Raw genomic sequence first — 25791 nt, forward strand, 5'->3', positions numbered from 1 at the left:
GTTTTGTTATAGGGCAGAGGAACCACAAGATTCCAACACATCTACCCCAGTAAAGAAGGATAAAGTAGAACAAGCTCAGCTCAAAGAAAAAGGTAAACACGTAATTGTATTTTTACTTTTTTGGTGTAATTTGGCTGACAGATTTGTTGATTCCTTTGTATGAAATTCAGATACCATTTCATCACCTCCTGCTCCATCAGGTAAAAGTTTACCTTGGCAGTTTTGTTTTCATGTCTTTTAGTGGCTAAATGCGGTTAGTCTCTTGCATTGCAGCTTACAGTCAGTGGTCCCAGATAAATCTTCCTTATCTGTTCATGTATGTGTTATACAACATCCAAAGCTGGTCTTGAACTGTGCATATTACTTTTTAGTGGTTTCTATGCCCATACTAAATCTGCCTGTCTTGCCTTTTGAAAAGAAGAATGACTACATTCTGATGTCTTAAGTTTCCATGAGATGGTTTTGGAGTAAATGCGGTATAAGCTCAAGTATATCAAGAGCTTGACAAATTACTTCTGTAGCACTGTGCACTTTATATTTCTTGCTACAGTGGTTTCTGATATGTTAATGCTTGTTTTTCAAGCAATTTGCATTTCCAACTGAAGTGTGAAGATGTGATACATTACAACTAACTAAAGATGATAGTAAAACATGGATAGTGAATTGTGGGGTTTATTTATGAAGTGGGCATTCTGAGTTTGAAGTAATGGGAAATATAGGTTGTTTAAAACTGTTATTGCAGGAAGAATTTCACTAGAGCTTAGCGGGTGTTGGCTGTATACAGCTTAGACATGTCGTCATGACATTAAGGGAGTAAACTACAGTTTGAATTTACTTTGCTTGCTTGATATTAGACAAGTGCCTGTTGTCATTTAAGTACATTTACCCATTGTTTTAAATGTCTGAAACAGAGCAGACAGACTAATGTTATTTTTGCACACAGCCAAAAGCTCTCCACAGTCCACCTTTGCATTTGCTTCTACATCAGAAGGTGATGGGAAACGTAGGAGGAAGGTACCACTTTTGCCTGTGCGAAAAGAACCACTTATATTGGTATGTTATCGCTGTTTTACTGTGGATATTATAGTTTGTATATATTTCTTTGCATTTAGAAATGTGTCTGCATGTTTGGAAGTAGTTTCTCTGAACTTTCTATGAATTGCACAACTACTGTAAAGTAGTTGAGTAAATTTTCTTAGATAATTTGAAAGTTTCAAATTAAGTCATTAAATCTTTTGATGCAAGTATAGCTTGTATAGGTATAGTTGTAGTCCAGTCTATAAATGCAGTGTCTGTTTAATTAAACCCTACTATCATGATTTGGTCAGAGAACCAAGAAAGTGCATTTTATTAAAATTGTAGACATCCTTAGTATATATTTGTCAGGAGAAATAACCCAACCCACAGTCTCTAACCCATTTAGAAGACGGTTGGTGGTGCTGAAACGTAAGGATTGTGTGAAGTTTTAAGTTTTTTTTTTGGTTTTTTTTTTTTTTTTTTTTATTTACACCTCAGAGGGCACCCTCCCTAGAGCACACTGCAAACTGTTGGTTTGCCTTATCTAAGAGCTGGGATCCCAGTTGCAAATTAATATAGGGTATCAGATGCATAGGGAAGAATTGTGGCAGCAAGCAGGCATTTTCAGGCAGGTGTCTGGCTACAGCTGTTCCACCCTTGGATACAAGTCTTATGAAGTGAAGTTTGTATTTAGGATCCCCACAGGATGATGTGTCAGTTTGGTGACTTCTGTACTGGGACAAAAGGTCAGTAAGTGACAGATACGAGATGAGAAAGGTACTTGAAGGAGCTTCAACCCATAGCAGTTGCTTCCACTTTTCTGAACCCTTTGATATCCTCTTGAACAGCTTGATTTGCAATAGGATTCCCATTCTTCCATGCTTAAGAAGATGGACATGTTCTTACAGGGTGCTACATCCATCCATCTCAGTAGTGAACCCTTTGTTGGACCCCATTGTCATTCCTTGAAGGCTTCCAAATGTGGAAGTTGATACTGGACCCCAGTACCCTACTGAGTGACAGGGAGAAAAAAAGTCCTAGTCAAGCCATCAGTCAACTTCATTTTCACCATTGTCCACTGGTTAGGATGATATGTCAACTTTTGCTTACCCCTCTCCAGAGCCATTCTACCTTCAGCTGTGCCCAGTTGTCGCATCTTTTGTAATGCAATCCATCCATTTCATGCTTGGCTCCCTCCTCTCTCCTTTTGCCTTTTCTCTCTTGCCCAAACCTGCTTTACTAAATCACCTTCTGCTTTATTGTTCATATGACCAGACCACTGTAATCTGTTGGCTTCTCACAGTTTGGGCTGCTTTGGCTTTTGCTCTGTCCTAATTTTTCTGTCCCAGAGCATACATCCTACTGCTCATCTTTGGTACTTCACATGCATTACCTCAAACTTCATTTGCTCTGCCTTCAATACCTAGGTTTGTTTGCCATTAAAGCAGCAGTAGTTGTGCAACTTTTTTCGGAGTCTGTGGTCTTCTGTCATGTAGTACCCCTGACACTTGTACCATTTGCCTGTAGCATCTCTGATTCTAGTTCTTACTCATTCTGACTTTTCTTAACCAGACCGACATGCTTCAAGCAGTAAATGTTACACCATCTTCCATTCTATCTCCATTTTCAGTTTCTTTTGAATTCCCCTTTTGCTGCCATAACTGTCCTGGATTAGTAGTACGATTGTCTTGTTGAACTCGGTTTCATCCTGCATCTTAAGTTTTGCATTCCACTTCCCTGTAATTTACTGAACTTCCTGTCTGCTTGTAAGGCCATATCTGCATACTACTATGTTAAGAACTGTCTTCTCCTACTTGTTTGCTGCTGTAGTACAGCACCAGTGTGACTGGGTTGTCGTACTAGTACATCACTAGTATGACAACCTAGTCCTTAAAAGAACTAGTGGTACTTCAAGTACACTCTTAAAGAAAATAAACCATCAGCAGATAAGACACATTGGGTTGATTTGTGTCCCATTATATCCCTCCCCTCTGGAACCACTTTCCATTCCATATTAAGCAGAGTAGCACCCTTGCCACCTTCAGGGTAAACCTAGATTGGATGGGCAGCCTCAAATTCTGCCCTCGCCACTAGAGAGAACTTCTGAATATTTGTATGGCTAAGCTAGAAATGGTCTGCAGACTACCTAATTAATGAGCAGAGTGGGGTCAGGGCTGATCCCTGATGCAAACCTACTCCCACTGGGAAACAGAGTCCAAGCAGCATTTGATTTGTCATTTGGTCCTTCTGTACGCCTTCACTAATTTTACCATTTTTCTAGGGCTTTGAACCATCTAAACATTGTTTTGGAAGGCTAGAAAATTGAATTTGGGTTCTTCCCTCCATGGGGAATCTCTGGTTTTGAAGGTTCAGTTTAATATTTAATGTGATCCTGGTTCAGCAATTGCTAGGCATTGATGTATTGGAGGTGCAAGAGTGAGAAGAACTGTTAAATTTCTCCTACTTTTCTCTAGTTCCCAAGAAAGACTGTTAAATGCATTTTTTATGTATAAAATCTAAGAGTTTTAAAGATGCCTGAATTCAAGGTGTTGACCCTGTAGTCACTACTTCCATTACTCTAAGGGTATTTCTGATCACGTTGTCCCTGAAGGAATTGTACTTTTGCATGCCTACAAGGACTACAGACCATTCTTGAGGTTCAAAGTTGGTCCTTGGCTTTAAATTTTTTGTCCTCCATAAAATTCTTGGGTGCAGAAGACAGCTCGAAGTGTTTGTCCCGTAGTGGTACTTTTGGATAGTAATGCTAAATGTGGGCCTTTTATCTTGAATGGCTGCCTTCTGAAGCCCAGACATGGCGTCATAGGATCATGTGAAGTTACTAGGCTGTTGGCCCTGAGGCCGTTAACCCTAGCCAAGAATTTAGCCCCTGTTCTGACAAGTCAGCACCCAAAGCCCCTGTCCAGCAGGGACTTGCGTGGAATCCCAGGAGTGTATTTTCTGTTCCCTATCCAGATCACGCTTAAGGGTTAATGAGGTACTCTGATATGGAAAGGGAGTCTATTCCACAGAAGGGGGAGTGTCTGGGACACATCTGTCCTGCCAGCAAGTCCTGTTGTCAAAAACCAGGTTGAGGTCGCGCATGAGGGTTACCCAAGTGGAGCTTGACTTGCGGATATGCAGCAGTCTCGTCAATATGGGTTCTGAGATTGCTTTGTATGCCACACAGGTCACCTCTGAGGAGTCTGTATGAAACTGAATAGAGACTGGGATTTTAGCCTGTGTAGGGTAGATGTTTGAGGCTCAGAATTTTCTTGGTGAGGAACATCTGTGGTGTCTCCAGCTGCTTGCATGTGCTTTGTGAGGTACATGCCAAAAAGGGGCATTGTACTCAATAGGTCCTATAAGGGAAGAATACAGAGATGTTATGACCTCCCTGTCCCTGAATGAGATACCCTTACTAATGAGGTTGGCCATGTAGAAAGCTTTCTGTACAATGGAGGCAATATCCTCTCCCATAATGCTGTCTGTTACTGTCTGCTCAGGTACAGGTTCATAGGAGGTTACAAGCCTAGCCATGTTAATCCTGAGTTGCCTCAATTGTCCTTGGTTAAATGGGAGTAATTTTCAGAGCGAGTCTGAAACACTGACTTCCCCTGTCCATGAGGGACATGGTTGCCACCCCTGGGGTGAATTTGTGGTCTCTCTTCCATTTGTCCAGGTTGCGCTTGAATAGGGTCAGTGAGGAGCTTTGCTTCATGTGTATTGCAAGTTTATTCCAGAGTAGCAAGAGATGTCTGTCTCTCCAGAATATTCTGTTACTGTCACAAGCTAGGTTAAGATCCTTAGAGCCAAGTGACTTTTGCCATTTGACTTGTGGGTATGCAGCATATCTCTCCGGGCAGGGTCAAATACTGCTCTGTAGGCCAGGGGCAAGTCGCATATCACCACCAGAGTACAGTGACAGGGCTTTTAGTCTGTCTACACAAGTCATGGTTTGGAAGCCCTATATTTTCTTAGTGAGAAACCTCTGTGGTCTTTCCAGCTGCTGCAGGTGTCTGTTGAGGTACATGCAGAAAGGAGTATTGTACTCTATTAATGGTCCATGAGGATTGAGTACAGTGCAGTTACCTGAATGTATGGTCTTACTTATCCATAGAAGGTTTTCTTTACCACTGTGGAAACCTGGCAGTCAAAGTTCATATTGACATCTACCGTGTTCTTGGATCTTGCACCACTGGATTTTAACTTAGCGGTGAGCTGTCAATGCTGTGATTTGCAGGGAATTCTGCTTTGCCAAAGAAGGTAGTAATGCTCTTTTGTATGTTTAGTTTTAGACCATGGCTTTGGCATCCGTCACTTGTCTGTTAGTTCCTCCTGTAATATGTTAACATCATTGGGGGACTCAGTGATTTCACAGTTTGCAGTCATCAGCCTACTTTGGTGCAAGCCAAAGGCCTTCTGCTTTAGGCTGGACTTCTAAGAAATAGATTCCAAACAGTAAAGGGCCCAGCACAGATCCTTGTGGTACACCACTGGTGACTGGTCTACCGATAGAGGTGGAGTCAACAACTTTGACAGTGTGTTCTGTCGGTGAGCCAGTTTGACTAACCCATCTAGTGATGCAAGGGTTAATCCCCCAGCTGGGAGAGTTTCTCAATGATACTTGAGTGGAAGATTGTGTCAAAAGCCTTAGCTAGGTTAAGATGGGCAATATGTACAGTCTTACCTTCATCCAGGGCTCCAGTGACTTTCTCAAATAAGTCTACTAGGTTTATTAAGCATGATCTACCCTTAAAGCCGAACTGTCTAGAGTTTGAAGGTCACCTTTGTCTTGGTTAAGGTTCATGATGTTTCTTTCTGTGGCCTTGCAGCTGAAGTTGGTCAGACTTGTGGGTCTGTAGTTCCCAGGGTCAGTTGATGGCTCCCTTTTGTGCAAGGGAATTATAGTTGCTGCTCTTCATTCTGCTGGAACAAAGCCAGTTCTCGTGTCATGGTTAGAGAGAACTCCAAGTGGGTCTGCTAGGTCCTGTTTTAGATTGCTTAATTAAGCAACTTGGGATGTTATCTGGTCCCGTTGAGGCATTGTTTTTGGCTTTGGAGAGCACAGGTATAGCCTGATATCTAGAGATACTAGGCAGAGGACTGGTGTCTGAATGCTTTGAGGTATGGCAGGTGGGGACGGGGGGGGTGAAGTTTGCACCAAATCTGTCAGCTAGCAGGTTGACAATTTCCTGTGGTGTAGTATGAGTGGTACTATCTGCTACCAGTTTGGCACATAGCTGGGCATTCCCTTTTAGATTTAGGGCATAATTAAATAATACGTTATGGTTATCCTTGGTTAGTTTTACCTTCGTAATTAGCTTTAGGTGACTTTACAGGATTTCTGATTTGCTTGTTAAAGCTATGAAGAGAATTCTTCCTCTGCAGAGTCAGTTCCCTCTTGTTCTTGATAATCATTTTCTTTTGTTATGTAATCTGTTTATATTAGAGGTCTACCATTGTGGCTTGTTTTTTTGGGAGGACCGGATTTTAATCCAGTCAGGCACAGATGAGTCTATACAGTTACTTAACTGTTTGTGCAGGGCATTTGCATACACTTGTGTATAGGAGTCATTATGATTGCAGATGATATAAAACCTTTTATACCCTTGCTTAGTAGGCCATAGTTTGCTTTGGAAAAGTTTGTTTTTTGCTGGTGTGGTGATAGGTTCAGTAGATGTTCTTTGCGTTTCACTGTTGCAGTCATCACGTATGGGTTATCCTTGCCAGGGTAGCCCTCAGTCTGCCCGAATACCAGGGGCTTAGTATTTCTGTATCAGTTGCCGTTGCCCCAGGACTTATGTCAGGTCATTAGTGGTATAAAATAAGGCAGCTGACACCATTACATCAATCTTTCTTGCAGAGGATCCCGAAGCAGTTCGCATGAGTGCTTGGTCGGCTGCTACCTGAATTTTTCATTTCCAAACTGAAGTTGAAGTCTTCTAAAGCTAAGTACCCCTTTGAGGATCTTTTTTTCTTGCCCTAACCAATGTCAGAAAAAGTTAACCATTTTCTCACCTGTGGAAAGCAAATGTCACACCGAGAATTCTTCTTACTGCACCACTTGCTTAGGCCCAAACCATGGGCTGTCGCTTTTGTGCTTTGTTCAATGCCAGAACTATACATCATTGGGCGCCCTTATTGTAGCTAGATATTTTCGCTCTCAGTCCTCAAGTTCCGATATGGCTTCGGTAAGCCATCCGACAGCAGAAATACCAAAAAAGTAAGGGTAAAGACAGACCGCACAGGTCCAAAACTGCTGACGATGCTTCTGTTAAGCTAGTCAGTTCTCCAGTCCTCAGTGAGGAGCTTTTGTAGCCCCTTAAGCTCGCTTCTATGTATTCACAGGCCGCTATTGAGACCCTTTCGGAGTCTGGTATGCCGCGAGACTCCTCAACCAAGGCTCCTGCGGATGTCTCTACCTTGGATTGGTCCACAGCCGCTGAGCAGACACTGGCTTCGAGGAAGTACTTCACACTACCGATTCTCGACTCAAACCGATTTCTTTCGCATCTACCATTCTTACGAAAACTACTGAGTTTCTAGGGCCCAGGGTACAAACCACACCCAAAAAAACGATAACCCAGTCTCTGGCACCTACTTCCTTGCCTGAGTCTCAGATGCTTAAAAAGGCGGAAGACCTTATAATGCTTAACAGGGGAAGCCAGGCTACCCCTTCCAAAAGAAGATTTGTCCCCAGTAGTTTTATCTGAACAAGAGTCTGATGACTCTGATGCATCTGAATATGAAGATATGCAACCCCTCTCTGCTTATGAGAATTATGATGCAGAGGAATCCATCCCTTCAGCCTCTCCACCCGAGGACATTTCCTTTGGGGAAACCCTTAATACTTTAAGGGAGCATTTCTGATGGGAATGTCAGGACTACCGTCAGTCAAAAAAGAGATTGGGAGAATTCTTAGATCTTTCACAGCACAGACCTCTGGGCATTCTTCCTATCCTGGATGCTGTGGATGATTTTATGGAATCCAGTTTGACTCCTGACACCCTCCCTCCTGCTCCCAGGAAACCTGACAGTTACTATGAAGTCCCTGACTTTCACATTTCTTTTCAAAAATCCTACTGCTGACCCCAAGGTTATCTCTCAAGGACTTAAAGGAATTAAAGCAACTTTTGCTAAGAATCCCCACCCCCCCAGTTAGGAATTCCAGAGCATTAGACAGATGGGGTAAAAAAGTATACACCTCTGCTACTCTTGCTATTAGAGCACTAAATTGTCAGTTCCATATGCTGAAATATCAGCAACATACCATGGAACACCTCAAACAAAAAATATATTTTCCTGCTTGTGCAGAAAATAGTTACAAGAGTTAATGCATTTGGCAAGTCAAGTAACTAAGCACACCTTACAAAGTGGTTGTGGCACCCTAGAAGCAATCTTGCAGGGCAGCAGTTACTGGTTCTGTCCTTAGAAGGCATGCTTGGCTTAAGGAACAGCCCTTGCCAGACCATGTCAAATCCAAATTATGGACGCACCATTGCACAAGGACAACTTATTTGGCACCAAGGCAGAGGAGGTCTTAAAGAAGGAAGAAAAAGCTAAATCTTTGCAGACAGACTTCTTGCAGGTCCAGACACAGAGGTTCAGTAGGCACTGCCCCTCCAAGCACTGGTCCTTTCCTGCCCCCTCCAGGTCAGCTCAGCCCAGACCCCGGGGAAGCAGGCCCCTCAAACAGTCCCAGGGAATGCAGAGATTTAAGCACTGGAGTTCCTCTTCTTCAAAACCAGAGTGCACTAAGTCATCCCCTCATGGTAAGAACTCACAATGACTTAACACTTCCACCCCCTCCCTCTGCATACCTGCTCTTGCCCCTAGAAAGAAAACTCTCCTTCCACGGAAGCACCTGGGCCACCATTACCAACGACTGCTGGGTCCTCAACATAGTGTCCCAGGGATACAAATTTTATTTCCACTCACTACCAACCCCAAACGGGTTCCCAGATCTACCCCCAAACCAGTGGGCAGAGGCCGAAAAGTCATTTCCCTGCTGTCTATGAGGTCATTAGAGCATGATGATCATAGCGTTTCACTGCTGCAGTCATTACACTTGGGTTATCCTGCAGTCAGGCAGTCTCGCAGACTGCCAGAGTTCCAAAGTCTTGGTCCGGCGTCTGTTGCTTCTTCCCTGATGTCAATGCGCCAGGGGTATACAAGATGCAGCCGACGCCATTTTTCTTCAGTCTTTCTTGCCACGCGGTGCCCGAAGCAAAAGCAGTTGGCAAGTGCCGGTCGGCCGACTCCTGAGATTTTCAATTCGAATTTCAGAACCAACGTCTTCAATAAAGCCAAGTACCCCGTTGGGGAAACTTTTTCTTGCCTCAGACTGATGTCAGTAAAAGTTAACAATTGTATTTCTTGTGGGAAGCAAATACCTCATAAGGATTTTCATTCTTACTGTATTCCATGCCTAGGCCCAGACCACAACGTCACTAGTTGTCAGTTTTGTGCTAGATTTAACAAGCGCACTATTAAACATCGGTTTGACTTTGCTTGCCATTACTTTGGCCGAAGGTTTAATTATACCATGCTGTCGGAACAACTGACGACCGAAATACACAAAAAACGCAAAGACAAGGATAAGGACCGGCATCCGAGGCCCAAAACTGACTATGAAGCCTCTTCTAGGCCAGTCGCCTGTTCTCAGTGAGGCACTTTCGCAGCCCCTGACACCCGCTACCTCAGAGCCACAGGCCACTTCCAACTCCCACGTGGAGATGTCTAGGCCTCTGGAAACTCAAGGTGTTGGTCCTACGGAAACTAGCCCCTTAGATGGGTCCGGAGCCGCTGAGCAGGCATCTGCTTCTGAGGGTGTTTTCAGACCTTCACAGCTTACCATAAAAACTATAGCCAAGTCTAAAACTCCATTAAAGACAAAGAAGCAAATACAGGATTCACCTGGACAGGCCTCCATGCCTAAAAAACAGATGCTCAAAATGGCCGAAGACTTAATTACTCTCAGGGGTTCCCACCCCCCTCCTGATAAAAGGCCTAGGCAGGATACAGACTGACTCCTCTGACCAGGTTTCCATTTCTTCTGATTCCTCTTCAGACCAGGGATACTCTTTACCTCCCTATGAGGACTCTGATGCTGAAGAATCAATTCCTTCAGCCTCTCCTCCTGAGGATTACTCTTTTGGGGAAACTTTACATACCATGAGGGAGCATTTCCATTGGGAGGGCCAGGATTACTCAGAATCCAAGAAAAGGCTTAGATTTTCTTTTATTGCCTCAGCACAGGCCCCTTGCTATTCTGCCAGTGTTGGATATTGTGGATTTTGTGTTCTCTGAATCCAATTTAAATCCTGATTCTTTGCCCCCTGCTCCAGTCAAACCAGACGGGTACTACAGAGTCCCTGACTCTCTCAAATGTCTTTATAAAAACCCTGTGGCTGACCCAGAAACTATTTCCCAGGGTCCCAAAGGGGTAAAGACTTCCATGGCTAAAAATCCAGTTCCCTCTGACAGGGATTCTAGAGCATTAGACAGATGGGGGAAGAAGGTTTACACTTCTGCAACCTTAGCAGTGAGAGCTTTAAACTGCCAGTTTCACATGCTTAAATACCAACAATATTTAATGTCTCTGTTAAAACTGAAAATGCTTACAAGTTCAGAACATCCTGACTATAAGGAAATGCAGGATTTATTGCATGTAGCTGAACAAGTGGGAAAACATACTCTGCAGTGTGGTTTTGATTCATTAGAGGCTTCTTGTAGAGCAGCAGTTACAGGATCTGTGATTCGAAGGCATGCTTGGTTAAAAGAACAAGGTTTACCTGATCATGTTAAGGCAAAATTATTGGATGATCCTTTACAGCAGGATATTTTATTTGGTGTTAAGGCAGAAGAGGTATTAAAGAAAATGGAGGGTAAGGCAAAATGATCTCTTACAGGTACAGCCACCTCGATTTAGCAGAAATTGGCCTTCAAAGAATTGGTCCTTTCCAGTGTCAGACCACAAAGTGGCAGATCTCAGCCCCAAGGCTCTCGCAGACCACGACAGTGGGGGTGCTTCAACCCCAAAAGGAGGTGATGACAAGTCACAACCTTCTAGGAAACAGTCCCAATGACTTCCCCCTTCAAATGCCAAGCACCTACCTTTTGGCAGCTCCCTTAGGGGGAAAACTAGCACTTTTATCACAAAAATGGCATATAATCACCCAAGACAAATGGGTTCTGAATATTGTCTCAAGGTTTCAGGTTCCACTTTCACACTCTACCAAGGCTAAAAGGAATGCCAGACCTGCCACCAAATCAATGGGCAGAGGCACAGAAACAAATTACAGCCCTCATGGACATGAGAGCTAGTCAAAAAGTGCCACAACAGGAACAAGGATAAGGATTTTACTCAAGACTTTTCCTGGTCCCCGGAAAGGACAAAGCCTGGAGACCCATACTAGACCTTTTTTACTCTACCTGGATGTCCCGAAATTCAAAATGTTGACACAGCTTCTTCCCATGCTGGGCAAGAAGGCTTGGCTTGTTACTTTGGACCTCAGATCAGACAAAATTGCAGAAGATACCTCAGATTCATAGCTGGTTCAATGAATTACCAATTCTCTGCACTGCCCTTTGGCTTATCTACTGCACCCAGGGTCTTCGCAAAGTGCCTGGCACCAGTAATTGCATTTTTGCAGACAAAAAGGAATTCAAATATATCCATACTTGGACTGCCTTCTTCAAGCAGAGAGCAAGGACATTCTTCTAAAGCATCTGGCGTTTGTAAAAAGGTTGCTATTTGCCTGGGTACACAGTAAACGAAAAGAAGTCAAAGCTATGCCCTCTCAAGAGATAATATTCCTGGGTGCCAGCTTAACTACAACGACCCAGATGGCTTATCTCACGCCAGACGAGCAAGGACAACTGACTCAGTACTTTCAATTGATGGCAACAAACACCCAACTCCCTGCAAGAAAAATTCTGCAGGCCTTGGGATTCATGGCATCCTGCATACTACTAATACCATATGCCAAGACTGCATATGAGGAAATTGCAATGATACCTAAAAAGTGGTTTGACTCAACACTGTCACAATTTGGAAGCAGTAATACCACCAATTCCCTGCCTACAACAGGAGTTTCGATGGTGGGCACAGGCATGTCACCTAAACAAGGGACGACCTTTCACTCTACCCACAGCCAGGCAGACACTAACAGATGCTTCGGATTACACCTGGGGAGCACACATGGCAGGAAAATGTATTCAGGGCAAGTGGGACACAGACCGAATGCATCTTCACATCAATCAAAAAGAGATATTAGCTGTACAAAATGTCCTAACAGCCTTCAGGGACCTTCTGCATCCAGGACAACTATTATTAAAGACAGACAACACCACAGTTATGTGATACGTACATAAGCAAGGGGGCACTCATTCTTATCTCCTATGCAGACAAGCCATGACCTTGTGGAACACGGCTCTAACCTATCAAGTTCATCTGCAAGCACAAATTCCTGCCAGGAAAGAAAAATACTCTGGCAGACAATTTAAGCAGAAATATCATGGATCCTCATGAGTGGAAATTAAATCCACAAGTATTCAGCATGATAATGCAAAAATGAGGGTGCCCAGACCTAGATCTTTTTGCTTCCCCAATGAATTGCCAACTACAGAAATTCTGCACAAGGACTTGCCACACACAAGCATGGAAAGTGGATGCTCTCTCGTTTAACTGTAAAAGTCTAAAAGTGCCTTCCCACCACTGCCTGTCCTTTCAAAGGTACTTAGATGATCCTGATTGCCCCAGACTGGCCACGCCAGCACTGGTACCCAACCTTAAAGAATTTAGCTCAAGGCCCACCATGGATTTTACCTCAAACTCTGCATCTTCTGACTCAACAAAACCATCCGATCCTGCACAGCCAGCTCAAAACCTTAAACCTGGCTGCATGGCAAGATTCCTTAGTCAAGCAGACAACACCTCTCTCTAAAGCTGTTATGGATGTCATTTTGGAGGCCAGGAGGCCTAGCACCAGGAAATCTTATTCAGAAAAGTGGAAGAGATTCTGTGCCTGGAACCATGCTCAAAGCTTTGACCCTCTTGTCCCAAATATTCCTCAGATATTACAATACTTAACTGAGATGCTGGACAAAGGCCTATCCTTTTCATCCATTAAGATCCACGCCTATGCCATCTCTGCTCATTACAACACAGATCCTCCTATTTTCTCTCATCCATTGTTAAAACAGTACCTCAGAGGGGCTAAAAACATAAGACTGCCCCGGAGAGTACCAACACCAACTTGGGACCTCAATTTTGTCTTGGAAAAACTAACTTTACCTCCTTTTGAGCCAACCAATTCAGCAGAATTAAAATGTGTCATGGAAAACTGCTCTGCTTCTGGCAATAACCTCAGCACGAAGAGTCCGAGTTACAGGCACTAATGGCAGTGGAGCCTTTCATCATTTTTCACCAAGACAGGGTTTCTTTAAGAGCAAACCCTTCATTTATGCCAAAGGTGGTATCCAGTGTGGCTCTTAACCAAGCTATTCACTTGCCAACTTTTTATCCAAATCCCCAGAATAGAGGAGAGACTACTGCATTCATTGGACATAGACAGCTACGTTTCTACTTGGACAAAACAAAAGCTATCGGGAAAACTGAGCAATTGTTTGTAGCATATGCTGCAGGATCACAGGGAAAAGCTATTTCAAAGCAGACCATTTCAAAGTGGATAGGACACTATCCATTTCTGCTACACACAGCATGGGAAAACTGTACCTAGCATCATTAGGCCACATTCCACCAGGGCAACAGCTACTTCAACTGCCTACCTTTAGAGGAGTACAAGATATCCTGGAAGCTGCAACTTGGAGTTCAGTGCCCACCTTTACCAAACATTATCACTTGCCTCTTTATTCTAAATCCAGAGCTGGCTTTGCCACTGCAGTGCTGCAGGGCCTCATAGCCACCCCAATTCCTCTATAGAACCAGCCACCCTACCTCAGCTTTGGGATTCAACCCAAGTGTAATGACTGCAGCAGTGAAACACGATGAACGTAGTACAGTTTTGTACCTACCATAAATGTCGATGTTAGAGTGTATTCACTGCTGCAGTTCAGGTTACCCTCCCTCCATCCCCTCTTTCTTAGCTGGGACTTGTCTATACCTTTCTACCCTATACTACCTATGTGGTGTATTTGCTGGTAACTGAAGGTTTTGGTTTTACTTTTTATGTATGTTTTATTAGCAATATGTATTGCCTACCTGTTTGGGGGCAACTGACATCTGGGGCAAGAAAAACTTAAGAAAATGGCATCGGCTGCATCTTGTATACCCCTGGCGCACTGAAGTCAGGGAAGAAGCGACAGCAACCGACACCAGACCAAGACTTTGGAACTCTGGCCGACTGCGGGGACCGTCTGACGGCAGGATAACCCAAGTGTAATGACTGCAGCAGTGAATGCACTCAAACATCTACATTTATGGTAGGTACAAAACTGTACTTTATTACAGAACAGATGGGCCAATGTTTCTACTCCAGACTCTTCCCGGTACCCAGAAAAGAGGGCACCTGGTGCCCCGTCTTAGATCTATCCATTCTAAACACCTTTCTGGTGATACTAAAATTCTAAATGCTTACCCTCCAACAACTTCTACCTATGCTCTCCAAGGATGCTTGGTTAGCCACCCTAGAACTAAGAGGCCTAGCTACACATCCCAATCAGGGAATCAAGCAAGAAATATCTGTTTCAAGGCAGGATCACTGCATTTTCAGTTCTCTGCGCTTCCCTTTGGCTTATCCACTGCTCCCAGAGTTTGCACAAAATGTCTGGCTCCCTCCATTGCTTTTTTTCAGACAAAGAAATATTCAAATTTACCCATATTTATGCTGCCTGATTCAGGCAGCCAGGAAAAGCTGCTAAAGCACCTGACCTTTGTAAAGGACCTACTGACCTCCCTGGGGTATACTATCAATGAAAAGAAATCCAAACTAGTACCCACCCAAAAAATTGTATTCCTGGGAGGAAGTCTGGACACAGCATCTCAGATGGCATTCCTTACACCAGAAAAACAAACCTACCTAACAGCCTACTTCTCTCAACTAGCCACCCAGACCCCAGTTATCTGCAAGTAAAATCCTGCAAGCTCTGGGGTTCATGGCTTCTTGCGTTCTACTCATTCCATATGCCAGACTGCATACGAGGAAACTACAGTGGTACCTAAAAACCCTTTGGTGTCAACACTGTCAAGGCCTGGAAACTCTTATACCAATGATACTTTAAGGAAAGATTTTCTTTGGTGGGCAGCAGCATGCTACTACAACAAGGGACTAACTTCTCACAACCGCATGCCATCCAGACCCTCACCACAGATGCATCGGACTATGCCTGGGGTGCACACCTAGACGACAAGTGTATTCAGGGCCAATGGAGCCCAAATCAAGTACATCTGCACATCAACTAAAAAGAGATGTTAGCTGTTCATGCTGTGACAGCTTTCAGACCCCTACTCTCCCCAGGGCCTCTACTGATCAAAACAGACAACACCACTGTGATGTGGTATATCTACAAGCAGGGAGGGACTCGTGCTCTCTGCGCAGGCTCACCATGACCCTTTGGCACACTGCCTCAGCCATGCAACTACACCTGTTAGCGCAATTCCTGCCAGGCTCTCTAAACTTTGACAGACTTGAGCAGAAATCTTCTGGACCCACACGAGTGGCAGCTAGACCAAAGAACCTTCACCCTTGTAACCCAGAAATGGGGCACCCCGAAGGTCGACCTCTTTGCTTCCCACTCCAACCGTCAGCTCAGCAAATTCTGCACCAGGGACTTTCAGAGCAGGGCCTGGAAAATGGATGCTCTGTCCTTCTAGTGGGGTCAACCTTTCTGTCTATGCATTTCCCTCTCTACCGCTCATTACAAGGGTACTGCTCAAAATAAGGGAGGAAAAACCAAGGACAATCCTGTTTGCCCCAGACTGGCCACTCCAGCACTGGTACCCATTGCTTTGCAGCCTGTCACCATGACCTCTCCCTCAGATCCCAACACTCCTGACCCAGAGGAATAGAGAATTCATGCTTCCCCATTTGCAGATCCTCAATCTGGCAGCCTGGCTTATTCCCTGACCACTGCACAAGCTGCCTATCTAAGCAAACAAGTTCTAGATGTTATATGTGAGGCCAGACGCCCTAGCACTAGGAAGTCTTATGCCGACAAGTGGAAAAGGTTTTGCACCTTGATCCAGGCTAAGGGAACCGAATGGCACAGCCCTCCCTACCTCTCATCTTGGATTAGCTAGGAGACTTGCTATTCAGCACATAGCCACCTCTTTTCTCCCACCCTCTCATCAAACAGTTCCTAAGAGGGGCTAACAACTTGAGGTCACCCAGAAGAGCACCCACCCCAGCTTGGAACCTAAACTTTGTGTTGGAAAAGCTCATCCTGCCCCCTTTTGAACCAGCAGCTTCAGCAGAGTTAGTTTCTCTCTTGGAAGACAGACTTGCTTCTGGCTATCACTTCGGGTAGAAGAGTATCCGAGCTACAAGCACTAATGGCTGCAGAGCCCTTCATCATTTTCCATGTTGATAGGGTCTCCCTCAGGACTAACCCATCCTTCATGCCAAAAGTGTCCAGTGTGGCTCTCAACCAATCCATTCATTTGCCCACCTTTTCCCTAACCCACAAAACAAGGGGGAAAGGTTTCTGGAGAGACCATATGTGCACAGACAGGTCAGATTCCACCTAGACAGGACTAAATCATTTAGCAAGACTGATCAATTGTCAGCTTTGCTGCAGGAGCAGAGGGCAAGGCCATATCCAAACAATTTCCATATGGATAGCACACTGCATCAATTTCTCCTACAAACAGCATGGAAAACCTCCCTCCAAGGGGGTCAGGACACCTTCTTACCAGAGCAACCTCCACCTCCCCAGCTTTCCTCGGAGGGTTCCCCATCAGGGACATCCTGGAGGCTGCAACATGGACATCTGTTCATACCTTCAGGCATTACCACCTGCCTGTCTTCTCCAAATCTAGGGCAGGCTTTGCCACTGAAGTCTTGCAGGGCATCCAAGCCAGCCAGCATTCTTCTTGACTGCCCCCACCCTTTTCTTCAGCTTTGGGAATCAACCCAAATGTGATGACTGCAACAGTGAAACATGAAAGTACAGTTGTGTACACCTACCATAAATGTAGATGTTTGAATGTATTCACTGTTGCATTCCTGGTTTCCCCTCCCTCCATCCCCCTTGTCTGTCACTCAGTCCCCCCCCCCAAGGAATTTTTGCTATTTACTTTCTACTCGTGGTGATCGTGTTTCGCTGTTGCAGTCATTACATTTGGGTAATCTGCTGACAGGTTGCCTTCAGTCGGCCTGAATATCGAAGTCTTGCATCCTGCGTCAGTTGCTGTCTCCTCTTCCATGATGTCAGGTCGTCAGGGGTATAAAACATGCAGCCGATGCCATTTTATTCACTCTTTCTTGCCGTGCGGTGCCCGTCGGCAGACTCCTGAAATTTTCGCATTCGGGTTTCAGAACCAAAGTCTTCAGTTAAAGCGAAGTATCCCTTTGGGGAAACTTTTTCTTGCTCCTTTCCGATGTCAGTAAAATAATAATTGCATTACTTGTGGGAAGCAAATACCTCAAGTATTTTCATTTGTACTGTATTCCTTGCCTAGGCCCAGATCATAATGTGCCTTGCTGTTGGTTTTGTGCTAGATTTAACCAATGCACTATTAAGCGTCGGTATATATTTGCTTCAAAATATTTTGGATCCAGATTTACCCTGAAATGTCATCGGATAGCAATCAGACTACTGGAGTTCACAAAAAACGCAAAGAAAAAGAGAGAGAGACCATCTAGGTCCAAAACCGACAAAACTTCTAAGCCGTTCGCCGGTGCTCAGTGAGGCGATTTCACAGCCCCTGATACCTGCTACTTTTGAGTCGCAGGCCTCTACCGAGACCTGTGCGGAGTCCGGTATGCTGCGAGATTCTGAGTATTGCACCCGCGGATGTCTCTCCCTCGGATGGGTCCGGAGCCACTGAGCAGGCACCGGCTTCTGAGGGTGTTATCAGGCCTCAACATTTCTATATAAAACACCAGCTTCAAAAACAACTTCTAAGTCTAAAAAAAAGATGCATGAGCCACATGCTCAGGCCTCTATGCCTAAAAAAACAGATTATCAAAATGGCTGAGGACTTAACTTACTCAGAGGTTCCCAACCCCCCCCCCCCCCTGCTAAGAGGCCTAGGCAAGACACTGATTATGAATCTTCAGATCAGGTTTCTATTTCTTCTGATCAGGAATTTTCTTTACCACCCTATGAGGATTCAGATGCAGATGAATCCATTCCATCTGCATCTCCTCCTGAGGATTACTCTTTTGGAGAAACCTTGCATTTTTTAAGGGAGCATTTTCATTGGGAGAGTCAGGATTTCTCAGAATCAAAAAAGAGGCTTAGGGATTTCCTTCTTCCTCAGCATAGGCCTTGGTCTATACCTCCTGTATTAGACATTGTTGATGTGTTTTCGGAATCAAGCATGGCTCCCGATTCCCTACCTCCGGCTCGTAGTAAGCCAAACAGATATTACAGGGTTCCCGACTCCCACAAATTTTTATTCAAAAATCCTGCTGCTGATCCTGAAACTATCTCACAAGCTCCCAAAGGTGTAAATGCCTCTACAGCCAAAAATCCTACCCCCCTCCGATAGAGATTCCAGGGTGCTGGATAGATGGGGAAAGAAGGTTTATACGTTGGCAATGAGGGCCTTAAACTGCCAGTTTCATATGCTTAAATATCAGCAGCATGTTGTGGGATTATTGAAACAGAAGATGATGATTTCTGATTGTGTGGAAAATAAAGAATTAAAGGAATTATTGCATGCAGCAGAGCAGGTTGGAAAGCATACTTTGCAATGTGGTTTTGATTCCTTGGAGGCCACTTGCAGGGCCGCAGTTACTGGATCTGTGATTAAAAGGCATGCCTGGCTCAAGGAGCAAAATCTGCCTGATCATGTTAAAGCTAAATTGTTGGATGCACCTTTACAGCATGATACTGTGGTAATAAGGCAGAAGAGGTTTTAAAGAAAATGGAAGACAAAACTAAATCTATGCAAACTGTAAAAGATTTCTTACAACTGCAGCCACCCAGATTCAGTAGGCACTGGCCTACTAAAAATTGGTCCTTTCCTGTGTCCAGCAGAGCCTCACAAGGCAAATCAGGCACTCAGAAGGCTCTAGATACCAATCACAGGGTTCTTAAAGGTCAAAGCAATGGGGTGCCTCTTGCTCCAAATCTGGAGGAAACAAAGCACAACCCTACAGTAAGCAGTCTCAATGACTTACCTCTACCATCACCAAGCACTTACATTTTGGCAGCCCCCTTGGGGAGAAAATTAGCACTTCATGCTCAAAATTGGCAGTTAATTACCCAGGACAAGTGGGTATTAAACATGGTATCCCAGGGGTACAGATTTCATTTCCATACTTTGCCAATACCAAATGGTTGGCCAGATCTGCCACAAAATCAATGGGCAGAGGCTCAGAAAAGTTACGTCCCTCATGGATATGGGGGCTATTCAACCAGTACCAGAACAGGAAAAAGGACAAGGGTTTTATTCAAGACTGTTCTTGGTACCCAGAAAAGACAATGCCTGGTGTCCAATACTGGACTTAATGATTTTGAACATGTTCTTGGACATCAGAAGGAACTCGGTGTAAAACAACTAGTAAACAAAAAGGCACCAAGGTAACATAACAGGTAACCTCACAAAACCTTTATTAATCCACAATTTGATGAATGAAGAAATAAAAAAAACAGCAACTTGAACTGACTAAGCGGTTTCACCCTCATGGGCATCTTCAGTGTCAGTTAACTTCAGTAAAAACAACCTTTAAATACAGCTATTAATTGGTGCTTAATTAATCAATGATGAAAAAGCAGGACGGAACAATTATCCCCTAAAGTTCCTGTTCACCAAATCTTAGTGTCCTGCTCAACAATACCTTGTTTGCTAGAATCTCAAGTAAGCAATCGCTACCCAGAATAAATAAATGAACCAAAATAAAACATCATAAAAAGCAGTGTGTGCAGTAATAAACATTCCATATAAAACAAAAAACATATCTGTTAAAATATTTAAATTTACATAGTTTTATATTGTATACAAGCTGCCTTGTATCTTAAAATACATGCTAGGGATAGTTCATCATTGATACCAGGAGCATTGCTGGCATCAAGTCTCAGTTGCCAAAGACATTCCCTTATTTCCAACATGGTTTTAAAGTCCCCCCCAAAATCTTTTGTATATAGCCTGTCAATAACAAAAAAAAATAAACTTTTTAAAGTTTGAACAATGATTCGTGTGTACATACAATGAATTAGTGGTTTTCTTGTTTTTTATGTCCCTGTAATGTTCTAATATTCTTTCTCAACTTACTGGTAGTCATACCTATATAGAACGCTGGGCAAGATAAACAGGTGGCAGCATAAATGACCATACTTGTGTTAGTTGCAGTAACCAGGGCTCTTCAAAGTTCTCTTAAAATTACATAGACAAACATAGGGACCGTCATTAATAAATTTACAGGCCTTGCAATTGCCACATTTGGCCATAGTAGCTGGTCTTTGTCCAAAGAATCTAGGGGTCTTCTCTAGTAGGTCTTTTAAATTTGAACCTCTACTATTAATAAAAGTGGGACATTTACCAAGTATGTTGTGTAAGTCTGCAGGGGTGAGGCTTTCCCAAGCACCGTAAGTAACATCTTTAACTTCAGGTGCTAACCTATTGTGTTGTAATACCATTCCTGTTGGCATATTGTTTCCATCAGACACATCTTTATGGTTGGTGACTTTGTCACATAACCTGTGTGTGTCATGCAAAATTGGAACAGTCAGTAGACCTTCTTCTAAATATTTCATGTTGAAGCGACAAAAGTATATCAATGGGATAACCTCTTTGGACAAATAAGTCCTTCAATATGTCCAGTTCAATTTTAAAGACATCATCCTCACTAATAATACGAGACAACCTGATCATTTGGCCCTTAACATTTCTCTTAACATAGGCAGGGTGACAACTACTATAATGTAGAAATGAATTGCTGTAAGTTTTCTTTCTGTATAATCTTGATTCTGTTTTACCATTTTTAGTATATAATTGTAAATCCAGATAATCAATACTCATCTTGCCAACCTTGTGTGTAAATTTTAAGAATGTTGTCGTGTTCAAATATAAAATAAATTCTTCCAGTTAATCAAGTGTGCCCTTCCAAAAAAGCAAAATATCATCCAAAAATCTAAAATAGAAAGGCATCTTAGCCTTATAATCAGATGTCAACACAAACTGGTCTTCCCATTATGCTAAAACAAGGTTGGCATAAATGGGTGCACATTTAGCACCCATAGCCACCCCTGTGGACTGTCTGTAATACTCATCCTCAAAACCTACACAATTGTTCTCCAGTACCATTTGCAACAGATCCACCAATAGGTCCTTCTTGGTCTGGTGCAAGTTGGTATGTTTGTCCAAGCTCTTCCTAAACCAGTCGAGCCCACAATCATGGGGGATCACTGAAAATAAATTGGTAACATCAATAGTGACCAACAAAAAATCCCCCAGATCATAATGAGACAAAGTTCTGAGGCAGTCCAAACAGTGCCACAAATCTTTTAAGATATATGGCAACCTTTCCAGGATGTCCTTGGTCATAATGTCTATGTAGGAAGCTAGAGGTTCGGTTTTTGATAGTCTGGCTGCAACTATGGGTCTAAAAGGTGGGTTAACTAAATTTTTATGAATTTTGGGTATGCCAAAAATGGTGGGCATGACCGGGTGTTCTACCGATATTTATATTCCTCAGCATCTATTATACCTTCACATAGCAACTCATAAAGCATCCAGTCTATTTTGGTGTACGCCTTCTGGACATCAAATTTAGAAGCTAACTCATGTGTCGGAGTCGTTTAGAATGTTCTGCATCTGCGTTAAATAATCAGTGTTGGTCATAACCACTCCTCCACCATTGTCCGGTTTCATAACCCTATAGTCATTGTTAACAGAAAGTTCCTTTAAGCAAAATAATTCTGCAGATGTTATGTTGTTGTCGCATGTTATCTGTCTATTGTCAAGAAGTTGCCTAATTTGTGTTGTACATAAACGTTCAAAAGCCAACACAGCAGGATGGTGTGGTGGTATAAATGTGCTGCTTCTTCTAATTGTAAATAATTGAGCTTCACTGTCAACCCTGTGTTTAGTACTAAAAAATACTTTTAAATTCAGTTTTCTTGTAAAGAGCTTTAAATTAATAAGAATCTTACTGATGTCATATTTGAAGTCAGGGACAAAAGAAAAACCTTTTTTCAATAAGCTAAGATGACTGTTTAAAATCTTCAAACTAGAAAAATTGTAAACAAAGAAGGAGTTGTCACCTAAAATAGTAGGACCCCCCTTAGTAATGTTAGCCAAAGGAGAATTTAATGTACTGGTGGGAGAATGCTGACATAAATCAGTAGATGAATCAAAACAAGATACAGGAGAATCAGTAGGTAAGAAAATACTGGGAGTGTTATCAGTGTTGTCGTTCATCTGTTGCGTTAGTTGTTGGTGTTGTGGAAGGTGGGGTTCAAGTTCGAGTTGTTCCTCCTCTGCCGCCCATCCCTCCAATTGTTCCTTGTGTACCGTCCTGGTCCCTGAGGTGGTCTCTGAACCTCCTGATCTCGTGGGTTGTCTCGGTTCCTCAATCTGTCTGACCGTCTTAACGGAGGTTGGTTTTCTAAAAAAAAACCTCCTCTTCCTCCTCTATCCCAAAATGCATCTCATTGGTTACCCCCCTCCTCCTCAGTTAACATTTGTGTTTCTCCTTATGTCCCCATCGTGTTGGACATCCCTAGTTGTATTGGGTAAGGGGTAAGCTTTTTTCTCTTTATATTCAGTAGTATCCCTTAATAACTTCTTTTGTTTTCTTTCCATACTTGTTTTAACATATCTGTCAAGTTCAGTCGTAATTCTATCTAATCTACCTTTATTACTTTCAAAAAGCAAGTCATTGGTAATGCTCTGCTTGAGAATACTGGACTTATGATTTTGAACACGTTCTTGGCCATCCTAAAATTCAAAATGCTGACGTTACAACAGCTACTGCCCATGCTGGGCAAGAACGCTTGGTTAGTGACTCTAGACTTGAGGCATACCTGCATATCCCAATAAGGGAATCGTGCAGAAGATACCTCCGCTTCAAGACAGGTTTTATGCATTACCAATTCTCTGCACTGCCCTTTGGCTTATCTACTGCGCACAGGGTCTTTACAAAGTGCCTAGCAGCAGTAATTTCATTTTGCAGACAAAGAAGCATACAAATCTGTCCTTACTTGGACGACTGTCTCATTCAAGCAGAAAACAAGGACCTTCTTCAACATCTGGCATTTGTAAAAAGGCTTCTTACATGCCTAGGATACACAATAAATGAAAAGAAATCAGAACTGGTACCCTCTCAAAAAATTACATTCCCGTGTGTAAGCTTGAATACAACTGCCTAGATGGCTTACCTTACGCCAGACACACAAAGGCAATGGACTATGTACTTCAGATGGCAGCAAAAACCCAGTTATCTACAAGACTAATTCTGCAGGCTTTGGGATTCATGGCATCTTGCATTCTACTAATTCCATATGCAAGCCTGCATATGAGGAAACTGCAGTAGTACCTAAAAAGTTTATGGAGTCAACATTGTCCGTCTGGAAACGATGATTCCTCTCATTCCCTGCCTACAACAGGAGTTTCTTTGGTGGGCAGAGACATGTCACCAGAACAAGGGACGGTCTTTCACTCTTCCCCCTGCCACCCAAACCCTAACTACAGACGCATCAGACTATTCTTGGGGGGCCCACCTGGTGGGGAGATGCATTCAGGGCATATGGAGCCCAAAACAAATGCATCTACATATCAACCAGAAAGAGATGCTGGCTGTTGAGAATGCCCTGACAGCCTTCAAGGACTTGCTTCATATAGGAGAACTACTGATAGACTGACAACGCCACAGTTATGTGGTACATAAACAATCGGGGGGATGCACATTCCTACCCGCTTTGCAGACTAGCCATGGCATTGTGGGACACGGCCTTGGCTTACCAAGTACATCTTCAAGCTCAGTTCTTGCCAGGAAAACAAAATACTCTGGCAGACGACCTAAGCAGAAATCTTATGGACCCTCACGAGTGGAAACTGGATCCGCAAGTCTTCAGCATGATAACACAGAAATGGGGGAGCCCAGACATAGATCTATTTGCCTCTCCCCAAAATTATCAACTGGACAAATTCTGCACAAGGACTTATCACAGACCAGCATGGAATGTGGATGCCCTATCCTTCAGTTGGAAAAACCTATCGATCTACGCCTTTCCTCCTCTGCCTCTTCTCCCCAAGGTCTTACTAAAGGTCAGACAGGAAAAACCAAAAAATTATCCTAATTGCCCCGGACTGGCCTCACCAGCACTGGTACACAGATGTTCGTGTTTCACTGTTGCAGTCATTGCACTTGAGTTATCCTGCTGGCAGGCTACCCGCAGTCGACCCGAATTCCAAAGTCCTGGTCCGGCGTCGGTTGCTGTCACCTCTTCCCTGATGTCAGTGCACTAGGGGTATACAAGATGCAGCTTACGCCATTTTCTTCAGTCTTTCTTGCGCGCGGTGCCCGAAGCAAAAGCAGTTCGCAAGTGCCGGTCAGCCGACTCCTGAGATTTTCGAATTTCAGATCCGAAGTCTTAATTAAAGCTAAGTACCTCATTGGGGAAACTTTTTTCTTTCTCCAGACCAATGTCAGAAAAAGTTAACAATTGTATTTCTTGTGGGAAGCAAATACCGCATAAGGATTTTCACTCTTAATATTCCTTGCCTAGGCCCTGACCACTATGTTGCTTGTCTGTTTTATGCTAAATTTAACCAACGCACTTAAGCATTGGTACGATTTTGCCTTTCATTACTTTGGCCGCAGGTTCAATTATACAATGCTGGCGGAACAGCCGGCGACTGGAGTCTATAAAAAACACAAGGATAAAGACAAGGACAGGCATCCGAGGTCGCAGCCCCTGGCACCCGCTACCTCAGAGCCACAGGCCGCTTCTGACGTGGAGCTGACTGGGCCTCTGGAAACTCAAGGTATTGGATCCTCAGAAACTATACCCTCAGATGGGTCCGGAGCCAATGTGCAGGCATCTGCTTCTGAGGGTGTGTTCAGACCTACACAGTTATATGTAAAGCCATCTTCAGTTTCAAAGACTAAAGCAGCTCTAAAGACAAAGAAACAAGTACAGCATTCTCCAGGACAGACTTCATGCCTAAAAAACAGATGCTCAAAATGGCCATCCCCCTCCTGATAAGAGGCCTAGGCAAGAGACAGACTGTGAATCTTCAGATCAGGTTTCCATTTCTTTTGACCAGGAATACTCTCTTCCTCCCTATGAGGATTCTGATTCTGAAGAATCTATTCCTTCAGCTTCTCCTCCTGAGGATCACTATTTTGGGGAAACCCTGCATACTATGAGGGAGCACTTTCATTGGGAGAGCCAGGATTATTCAGAATCCAAGAAAAGGCTCAAGAGATTTTATTTTACTTCCCCAGCACAGGCCCCTTGCTATTCCTCCTGTTCTGGACATTGTAGATGATGTTTTTTAGAGTCTGGCCTGTCTCCAGACTTTGTACCCCCAGCACCCATTAAGCCAGACGGGTACTACAGGGTTCCAGACTCTCATAAATTTCTATATAAAAACCCTGCTGCTGATCCAGAAACTATATCTCGGGGTCCCAAAGG

The 25791-nt window shown here is 43.6% G+C and overlaps 1 protein-coding gene across 1 annotated transcript in view; it reads left to right on the plus strand.

Annotated features, from left to right (window-relative positions):
* POM121 (POM121 transmembrane nucleoporin) overlaps positions 1–25791 on the plus strand; it is a 1129064-nt gene that overhangs the window by 678419 nt on the left and 424854 nt on the right. Inside the window, exons 7-8 of the mRNA XM_044054111.1 lie at positions 13–92; positions 944–1053. Coding sequence (XP_043910046.1) covers positions 13–92; positions 944–1053 — 190 coding nt within the window. The remainder of the gene's footprint in view (positions 1–12; positions 93–943; positions 1054–25791) is intronic.

Source organism: Protopterus annectens, chromosome 13.part0 (assembly GCF_019279795.1).
Source record: "Protopterus annectens isolate FY-2018-M chromosome 13.part0, PAN1.0, whole genome shotgun sequence".
Classification (NCBI taxonomy): domain Eukaryota; kingdom Metazoa; phylum Chordata; order Ceratodontiformes; family Protopteridae; genus Protopterus; species Protopterus annectens.